The 10,195-nt window shown below is 41.5% G+C and overlaps 1 protein-coding gene across 5 annotated transcripts in view; it reads left to right on the top strand.

The window, feature by feature from the left end:
• Positions 1-10,195, top strand: part of cdh23 (cadherin-related 23) — a 163,217-nt gene that overhangs the window by 66,404 nt on the left and 86,618 nt on the right. For all 5 annotated transcript variants that reach the window (XM_020598914.1, XM_020598881.1, XM_020598898.1 and 2 more), the window contains exons 7-9: positions 2,812-3,006; positions 3,104-3,232; positions 6,168-6,246. In XM_020598914.1, coding sequence (XP_020454570.1) covers positions 2,812-3,006; positions 3,104-3,232; positions 6,168-6,246 — 403 coding nt within the window. The remainder of the gene's footprint in view (positions 1-2,811; positions 3,007-3,103; positions 3,233-6,167; positions 6,247-10,195) is intronic.

Consider the following 10,195-nt stretch of genomic DNA (forward strand, 5'->3'; position numbering starts at 1 on the left):
GGGAAAGACCTTGGGTTTGGTCAAATGAGAAGTACAATGTTGCACAGTGTCAGACATAGGACACAATCTCCAGTTGTCTGCATGAAAGTCGGGTGGCTAACCAATTGATTTTGCTCTTGCGAATGAATAGGAACCGACACAGTGTTTCTCAACTAGTCTGCAGTGGTACCCAGTATAGCAGGCACTGGTCTCAACCAGTTCTTTCTGGGTGTGGTGTGGTGCATAACTTGTTTATTGAGAAGTGATTGGACAGTCTTATTGGCTAATAAAAATGGAGGGATTCACTGCCTAGCATTTTGTGCCCGGTCACCCAGGCTGACTTTTAATCTGCATCACACTGGTCCAATCAATGGCCTTATGGTAAGGCTGTTGAGACCCAGTGAAAGATACAAAAGGCCAAACAGAAGACTATATATCTGATGGCTCTTCGCTCTCTGAAGGGCTCCACGGTGAGCTGTTAAGCGCAGATTACTAGTCAGGCTGTAGTGCTCTCTTGTATTGGCGGACTGCTGGAAAGCACAAAAATTCATCATGAGGCGCTAATGATCCAAGACCACTGTTTAAATAGGTTGCTTTATTGTTTTTCTCTTAGTATTAAAATTCAACACATGCAAACAGAGCATTTTGACCTTCAGAACCTTTCGGGGGGGATAAAGGGACAACAAGAAACTACAAGAAGGAATAAGGTGAATGGGTAATGGCTATGCTGTGAGTATGTGAGCAGGCTCAGTGATGACCATCACCTGCACACAGCCAAGCCCGTTAACCTCTGAGGTACCACACTGACACATACTGTTGAGAGTTGGTCATCTGTGCTTCTCAACAAAGCTGTTGGCACTGTTGAAACAAAATCAGTGTGTGTGTGTGCGTGTGTGTGTTGATGTACTGGAATAAGAGTCTGTGACGTTATATACTGAACCTTGTGGCATGAAACTCTGGGTGGTGTTAATGAATCATTGTTTCATATCCTTCTGTGTAGACAGAGATAGAAACTGGCATGCTTTAGGGTAGAAAAAGGATATGTCATATCAGACACTTTCTCCACACATCGGTTTCTCAGCCACATGTTCGACTACCAAACTGCCTCCTCAACATCAAAGCAAAGCTGATAAAGCTCATGCTGACAGATATAACAGGTACACAAGTGTGCACACACAAATAAGCAAATGCAAGATTTTTTTTATTATTATTATTTCACCTAAAGTTTGATTTTGTGAATGTTTATTCGCTTAAATTTGTGCCTATGCTCTAGTGTCATGCTGGAGGCCATGGGGTAAGGTGTTTCCAGTTCTCTCATAAACAGACAACTTGACAAAATAAATGTATCAGAGAAATGCAGCTTAGATGATTATTCAGCTTCAGTTAATGTTGTGGAGGAGTGGATTATCAACTCTGTTCCTTCGCTCAGCAACTATCGATGAAATTTGCTTGTGCCGCAATAAGTGCTTCTACGTTTTTACACAGGCATCTGTACTTCTACTTGAGTAATGAATGTGTGTACTTTAGCCCCATCTGTTTTTTTTTAACTTTCTATATGTCAGTCTCAGAAATGACCTGTGATGAAAAGGGAGAAACAACCTTTATGTTCCTCTCCTGCTCCTCCAGCTACACCACTCAGACCTCCCTCTTTTTTGTCCCTTGATTCCCATGTGGCAATCTGGCTTAATCAGACTAGACAGCACTGCTCATGCATGTTTAGAGAGAGATGGGAGAAAATCTGTGGGGGAATTGATTAAGAACAATGGCAGAAGCAGGGAGATGGAAGAAGTGTACTGTATGTTAACCTGTTGTTATGTTGCTGTGTTACCTGGAAGCTGGCCTCATGTCCTTGAGAGTAAGACAGTTTGTCAACAGGTCAAAGTTGTGCACACATTTTGCTGTACTATTTATAAATGCCCTTACACACACATGGCCACAAATGTGGTCTCATCCCACATGTTCAAACTGTAACAGATATACATATGTTCTAATCCAAGCATTCACACACAAACACACACAGTTTTGTAGACTGTGACATACCAAGACAATATCACAGGCTAGTAAGACGTACACATACATGCAAATTCACCTTTACACTCCCCTGACACCACTGCAGACAGGCTGTGGGGTCAAATGCTCACTTTTAGTTTTGGCTCAGGGCCCAGCTGAGTTCAACATCATGACCTGCCCATGTGGTCACACTCTCCCCCTGCAGTAAACAGGACCACACAGTCTGGACTGTGTGTGCGTGTATGCACAGGTGAGTGTGAGTGACAAAGAGAAGCATAGACATATACAGTAATATACCTGGATACCTCCTACCTTTATAACCTCTTTATTTCTTATATCTCTAGCCATTCTCCCTTCTTGTGCATGGATGTGATAGCTAGGGACTCCTTTTTTCATCTTGCCAGGTTTTGACCAAGACAAACATTACTCTGATATGACACTGTGCAACCTTTCTACTCAGTTGATCTTTCATAAGTCTTAGCTTCTAGCTACACAAGGAAATTTTTGGGGTGACACAGGGCGAGGCTTATATATACAAGATTCTGGGGTATGACAAATATATTTGGATATCCCTGTTCCACTGGTGTTGTACTATTGCAAAGGTAATGTTTTATCAGAGGAGTGATGCTGCAGCAGACAAGAGTTTCCTTCTGACTAAGTGAGATGCCATCAATCTGTCCAGGGTGTTCAAATCACACTCCAGTGCCAGGACAGTCACTCTTCTCCATGCACAGGAAGAGATGAGAAAGGTGCAGCTCAACATAAGGATTCTATGTAAACCATGTATGTATGTGTGTGTCTTTTTTTGAATGTGTCTTTCAGGACACACCAGTGGGTCTGTCAGTGTTTATGGTGAATGCCACAGATCCAGACCAGGGCACCGGTGGCAGTGTTCTCTTCTCCTTCCAGCCACCTTCTCCCTTTTTCGCCATTGATGGTGCCAGAGGTATTGTCACCGTGATCAGATCTCTGGACTATGAGACAACCACAGCCTACCAGCTGACTGTCAATGCCACGGTGAGCACACACAAGTGTGTCTACATTAGCACATACCCAACTCCTTCAGTGAAATTAATGCATGTGCAGATACTTTTCTTATGCTTGTTCCTATCAGGATCAAGACAAAATAAGACCACTCTCCCGACTTGCTAACTTAGCTGTCGCCATCCTGGACGTCCAGGACATGGACCCCATTTTCACCAATCTGCCCTACAGTACCAACATAGAGGAGAACGTACCCCTGGTCAGTAATTCAATCCCACCTGATATCACAGCACCACATCCTGGATCCGCTTCATGCAGCTTTTATGTGAAACCCTGTAATCTGTCTGTTTCTTTTTCTCCCATCCTTTTCTGTTGCCAACATGTTCCACTTATCTTTCATCCCATTGCTCATCTTCATCTCCTCCTGTCCCATGTTCATACTCCTGTTTGATTATTCAGGAGGAGTTTGGAGCAAGTGCAAGAGAAATATGATTAAAACAGACGTCTGAGTTATTAGGAGGGCAGGATGTCTCACCTCTCATACCCCCTCCTGTGACCCCACCCCCATCCCCCAGGAACCTAAACACATCCAAACTCAAACCCAGGGTCTGCACATACAGCACTGCAAGTGTCGGAGACTGTAATTACTGTGGGAGATTTACACTCCTGCTTCAGGGATGTGAGGCCTCTAGCAGAGGTCACTGTGGCTCTAGGATTTAACTCACCATTCTACCTCACAAGTCTGTACTGTCCATTGTACAAGAAACTAAGTAGTGGGGTTTCAACATGACCTTACCTTTGTCTTTATTGCAAGTAGTTTTGTAATACACTGAGTATCTGTTTCCCTGTACGCCATTATTTTCACCCCCGATTCAGTTCTTTAAACTCAGTTCCCAGGTGGCTAATGGTCCAGCTATTGATGTTTCCACTCGTTGAGAGGGAATTACACACAAGGGCATAATACTGTCCGTCCTTTTTTCTATTCTCTCTCTCCCTCTCTCTCTCTCTCTCTTTCTCTCTCTCTCTCTCTGTTTTTGTTCTTCCTCTCTCTAAGTCTCTCCCCTGATTCACCCAATCCAGCCCCTTGCCCCCCTGCAAAAACACCCACCCACACATCTCTTGTCCCTAGCTTGCACGTGCCGTAGTAGAAATGTCAAGTGCTACATTTGCATGCATATTAACGGGCCGTGACGGAGTCGACACCCGGTGTCTCCCTGACTCTCTGATTCATCAACTGTCACCAGGAAGGTCACAACAAGAAGAAGAGGAGGGGGAGGCACGAGGGGGAAGAAAAAGAGATATTGGGGTGAAATGATAAAAGGCAAAAGGAGAGAGGAAAAAGTACTGAGAGAAGAAACTTAAAAAGACCACAATTACTGTTGTTAACAGAACTGAAAATGGTGAGTGGATTCAACATTCCTCACAGCAGCTCAGCACCACTAAATCTCACTAATACTGCCTTGGAGTGTTGTAGCTCAGTAGGGGACACTGTATAATCCTATCTTAGCAACAGTGTAAGAGAAGGTCATACCAAGCATGCAACCAAAAACTGTCACTGAGCCCCCTTGACCCGGCAACAGATGTAGACAAGATACATAACAACAATGCTTGAAGTGAGACACAGGAATATACTCCAATAGTGCCACTGCACATGTACATGCATACACACGTCCAATGCCCTTATGTGGTGCTTTTAATAGGCATGTGTCATTTCCATTAGCCAGTGTTTGACTGTGATAAGCTGAAGGTGTACAGCGACGAAAAGTGTGTCAGCTGTTCTTAAGGCTCATGACATTTACACGTAAAGTGATATCAAACTCGAATCCTTGCCATACGTAGGTCATTTCTCTAGGTGTGATAGCACACACAAGTACACACAAGCCTGTGCAAAACCTCTCTATTTCTGCCTCCATCTTTCAGTTGCTGTTTGTTTCTCTGTCTTTCTCTTTTTCTCCAGCCGATCAAGCCGTCATCCCTAGAAAACCTTGACAAAGGAGTAGAAGAATCTTTTTTTCCCAGATGAAATCACAGGGCAGGGTTTTTAGCTGTTATAGCTGTGAATCCATGCTGCTTGGACTGACGTTTAAGCCCTGTCTAGGGCAAACACAATTTGGCTGTCAAATCAATGCGGAGAAAAAGAGAATATGTTGGGGGTAATGCACTGTATATCTAGAAATGGAAGGATGCAGAGGGCGAGAGGGGGGTTGGCTTGGGTTTGGTGAGGTGTGCTGCTGTGTTTGCGTGTTTGCGGGAGGGGGATTGTATCTTTGACGGTTGATCGAACATATTCCACTTGTGTGGACTCCTCGAGAATATTGCTCATATTACTTCAGCATCACTTCTTCTTCTCATTCGCTTTCTCTGTCCCTTATTTCTCTCTCCCTCCTAAATCTTTTGTGTGTGTGTGTGTGTGTGTGTTCCCCTCTCAGCTACTGACTGGTGTGAATCAGTCTCTAAAAGGTTTGTAATTGTTTCTGATGTAAATGGTCAATGACAGGAGATGCTTTGGCAGAAATGGAGCATAAACATGCCTTAGACACAATTTGCAGGATCAATGTGGGGGGGGGGATCTAAGTGAGAGTTTCAGCGGGGGATGGGAAGGAAGGATAGAGGGTGGGAGGAAGAGAGAAGGAAGGAAATTGGTAAGTAGGGAAGGTCCCTTGATTTCTCACTGCAGCAAAGGGGGTTTTTAAGTATCACCACTGTGTCTGATTGAAGCATGAAGGCTGAGAAAGCTCAGTGGATCAAGACTTTTTCTTTCTCATTTTTTTTCCATCATACTTGTCAAGTTGCAGACTCATCTGCACAGCTGCAGAGATTTGAAACAATGAAAGGAGACAAAGTTCAATGAGATACTAATAACAGACTCCATAATGTAAAACAAAGTTTCTGATTTATCTGGTATGGTGCTGTTTGACTTTTTGTTATGGATTTACTGCTTTTTCCTTTCTGATGTGGAAATACAGCTGGGAATTAGAAAAACAGCACTCTTAGATGCCACTAACATAATTTTGTGCACACAATACCACAAAATAGGAATTGGATTATTTCATTTACCAGTAGCTGTTCACTGTGATACTAGGCTTCTTGTCATTGATATCAGGTCAGATTAATGAAAACTAATGTAAAAATACTAACAATGTGAGTGTGAAGATGCAGCTTATACATCAGACTTTGTTTCTCTCTCTCTGCAGGGATACGTAGTGCGGAAGTTAACAGCCATTGACCAAGATCTTGGCCGACCAAGAGGCATCGGCTACACCATCGTCTCAGGTCTGAGTCACATAATCAATCTGACAGCCACAGCACAGAGAGATAGATCGATCACTTCTTATCATAATCCTACAGCAATAATAGACAAGTCTCATCAAGCACAACAGTCGATAATGGCAGAGAGCAGCACCCCAACATTGGAGAATAGACTTGCACTTAAGCAGCCATTAATCACTGTTTGGTGCAGTTGCACAGAGGTCGGCCTTCATTTTGTGTTATCTTTCACATGGTGGCTCATGCCATTAAAACAGGATTATGATTTATCAGTGACAAATTTTACCTTTGGCAGAAGAGGATGAGCTCATGATTTTCTGTTATTGTCAACTTGTATTGTTTTGATAGTTTTATTACATACTGTAGTGCACAAGCAGTTTGGGTAAAATGCGCTGAGATGAAGTATCGATGCTAATGACCACCATGCTGAGCCTCCTTCTAAAATCCATAACTTGCACTAGTTTTATTATACTTGAGAGTTTTACTTTAAAGAGGACGAGTGGAAGCTACAGTTTGCATGGTGCTGATAAGGCTGTAGCTGCGATCCTGCTTTAATACTCCTAAACTTAGTTTTCCTGCCTCTGCCAAGGATGTGATGTTTGTGCCTGCCAGGTATTTTGTGTGTCTGTCTGCCAGGAGGATATCGCAAAAACTCATGTACAGTACAGCTTTCCAAGAAACTTGTTGAACAGATTAACCAAGGACAAGGAGCTCCAAGTTAGGTCTTGGTATTGATCCAGATCTAGAATTGTCACTATTAGATAGGTATCTTTTTATTTAGCCTTATCTGTGTAATGACAGAAATGATTCCAAATCCTTTTGGTAGGTTTGTGGAATGAATAAATCAATTTAACTTTTAATGACAGATTATTTGGAGAAAAACAGCAAGTGGGAAGGTAGTCACATTGTCTTTGTGCACATTTGTCTGTCTGTGCTACACCACTGTTTTACTCTTGACCTTTACAGGTTTAGCGTACACTGTCTGGGAATTTGAACTGAAAACCTTACAGCACACTTCTACTCTGACCAGTGTCACTGATTCAAAGAATAACCTCATTTGCAAACTCACCTTTGTGGAGATTGTGTTGAACTTAAATGAAGAGATGAAGTGAGTAAAACTATAACGGGGAGAAGCTACTGTACAGTAAGCACAGAGAGTGATATGGAGTAGCCATGGGTTTACATACATTCTTCCTCTTGAGTTGTAGCTTTAACCTTGTTCTGTCAGATTAATATTCACATCAATGCAACTATCATGGCTTACATCCTTCTTGCCATCAACCTAAGTATCAAATAACAATGATTTACTTAATCTGGGTACTTGTAGTATTTGTGCATTAAAGTCTCTGAATGTGTTTTAATCATAGATATGATTGTTGCAGGAACCAAACCTCTAGTTCACCTGAAATTATCTTGATCCATATGTCCTGTGTTTGTTCTTGTTAACAAATGATCACTAGTTGATTGCTTCAGCAAGCTTCAGTAAGCCACAGCTCTCCTTTTGTTTGCCTCCCATGGTAGACTCCATATTCCTATTAAAACAAATTGCTTTTGACCCAGTCCATGCTCTAATAAAGTTCTAATACCCTCTTAGGGTGTTTATTTTCACCACAATCAATGTTTCACTTCTGAAGGATGATCTATCCCTCGAAGATCCTTCAGGATTGAAACACTGATCTGTGTGATGAAAAGTAACACCTTGTTGGGAGGATTACAGCCTGTTTCCTTCCAACTCTGCATGCCCTCTGTCAAGAATGGCCAGGTTGTAAGGACATCAGTGCCTCTGGTATTGCCAGCTGGCTGGTAAAAGCTAGAGCTGGTTGAAGATATTCATTGTTCTGCCATCTGCTGAGTCACTGCCTGACCTCACTACTGAACAAAGAAATGAACTCTGTGCATGCATGTGAGCATGTGCACAGTCATGTATTATTTGTAAGCATGTGTGCATGTGATTACTGTCCACAGACGTACTTCTTCATTGAGTTCTCTGTAAACCCTCTGCTCCCATTCAGTGCACACACCTCCTCAGTCTTACTTACAAGACTGCCACATGTTGTACTGTTGTGTGTGTTGTGTTTGTTGTAAAGTTGAAGGGCTGAGTTAAGCTCTAGAGGAGAAGAGCATTAAAAAGACATTAATTAGGTGGTGCGATATATTCCCAGTCATTGCGAAATCAAGAGTTATAGCAATTCACTAAGCCCTTATGGTGATGGAGCCTATTGGCTTGATAAAATCATTATAAGTTTGATAGATAATGGAAGTTGAAGGGTGAGCCACTGCCAGGAGATAAATGTGGGAGGGTAAAGTTCTCAGTTGATACTTTTTTGTTGTGTGTGTGCATGCGCTTGTACATATGTACTTGTGAACATGTCACTATCTCTGTGTTCTGCTGCATCAGATTAGTGTAAGGGCGTTCTTGTTTGCAAATTTTAGTGTCTCTGCACTACGCCTTTCCTGCCTTCATGTTCCTCGCCCCGAGTGTCCTCAGAGAGCGCAGCTCTGTCCTGCGGGACTCGTCTCATTAGTTCAGTAATTAAGATAAACGGGGTTTTAATTGCAGCTGTGATTTATGCTAATGACTGTGGGATTCAAGATTCAGATTTCTTCTCACTCCTCCAATCAGAGGGCAAATCTGGGTTTTGATGTGTACATGAGATGGTATCACAACAGTGTCCTGCCTCAAATGTTGCAGTTGCTATTGTTAGGATGGTGGAGATTCAGTGGTGCTGTTTTAATGGGGAACTCCCTGGTCCATAAGGTGGTTTACATGCTGTATCCCTTATTGGTCCTTTGACCTACTGGTCTCATTGCAGTACTTATCAAAAACTCTAATCATGTCCGTCAAGTGATCTGGAAGTGCTTGTATTTTCATACCTAAAGTACACAAACAATAACAAATTATCTTTTTATTGACAATGAAATAAGGATTTTATTACACGCTGTTAGTGATTGTTACCCTATACAAACACAAATAAATGTATATGGATTAATGATAATACATATTGTAGATGTTGCTATAATTTATATAAATATATTTATTATAGATATTTATAAGATCCAAGTTATGGGAGTGCTCTGGCAATAATTGCTGTTACCTACCTGTCCTGGGTGCTAAAATATTTGCTAAAAAATTTGGCCAAATATTTGATATGTGATAAAGTCAAAATGCACTTCCACCGAGCTGAAACTCTCACCTAAAAAGTCGACACCATCATTGTCATCATTATATTTTATGAGTCAGTCTAGTTCGGCCACCAACAATATTATATAGGCTACAGTCACTCTGTGTGTTAATGTCCTGTTTTAAAGAAAAATTATTTGTTCTTGGCTCATGCTGGTAACTGGCTTGTTAAAAATGCAAGGAGGACCAACCACATGTTGAGGGAATCAAATATCTGCCTGCTCAGTCTTGTTTCATTGGTTACTATGACTCCAGTCACTGCTGGGAATATTCAATGACCTTTTCACATTATGCTTCTAGTCTTACACAAGCTTGATCTCCACTTTGACCCAGTTGGTAAATGCTTTAGAACAATAACACAGTAAAGAAGAAAAATATGAAAGATTTGTGGTACTTTGTGTTTGCCTTGAATGTGTGATCATACATATGTGGGACAGTTAGACATTCAACAATGATTTGACTGGCACAAAGGTTTAACAAAACCAGTTTCAGCAGTGAATGTTTATATTCACATCTACTTTGTATTATTATTATTTATTTTAAATTCAATTCAGTTTTATTCACAACCAATAAATCATCTCAAGGCACTTTATATAGTAAGGTCAAAACTTTGCAATAACCCAACTAACATGTAGTCTTATCAGTTTATGTGTGCATGTTTGAGCATATGTCAGAATGTTTGTCTGTAAGTAGACTACAGTACTTGGGATTTACTTGCCTATTTGATGTTTTTTTTGCAGCTTGCTAGATGATACAATATTAATACATACATAT

Source organism: Monopterus albus, unplaced genomic scaffold (genome assembly GCF_001952655.1).
Source record: "Monopterus albus unplaced genomic scaffold, M_albus_1.0 scaffold3.1, whole genome shotgun sequence".
Taxonomy (NCBI): Eukaryota; Metazoa; Chordata; class Actinopteri; order Synbranchiformes; family Synbranchidae; genus Monopterus; species Monopterus albus.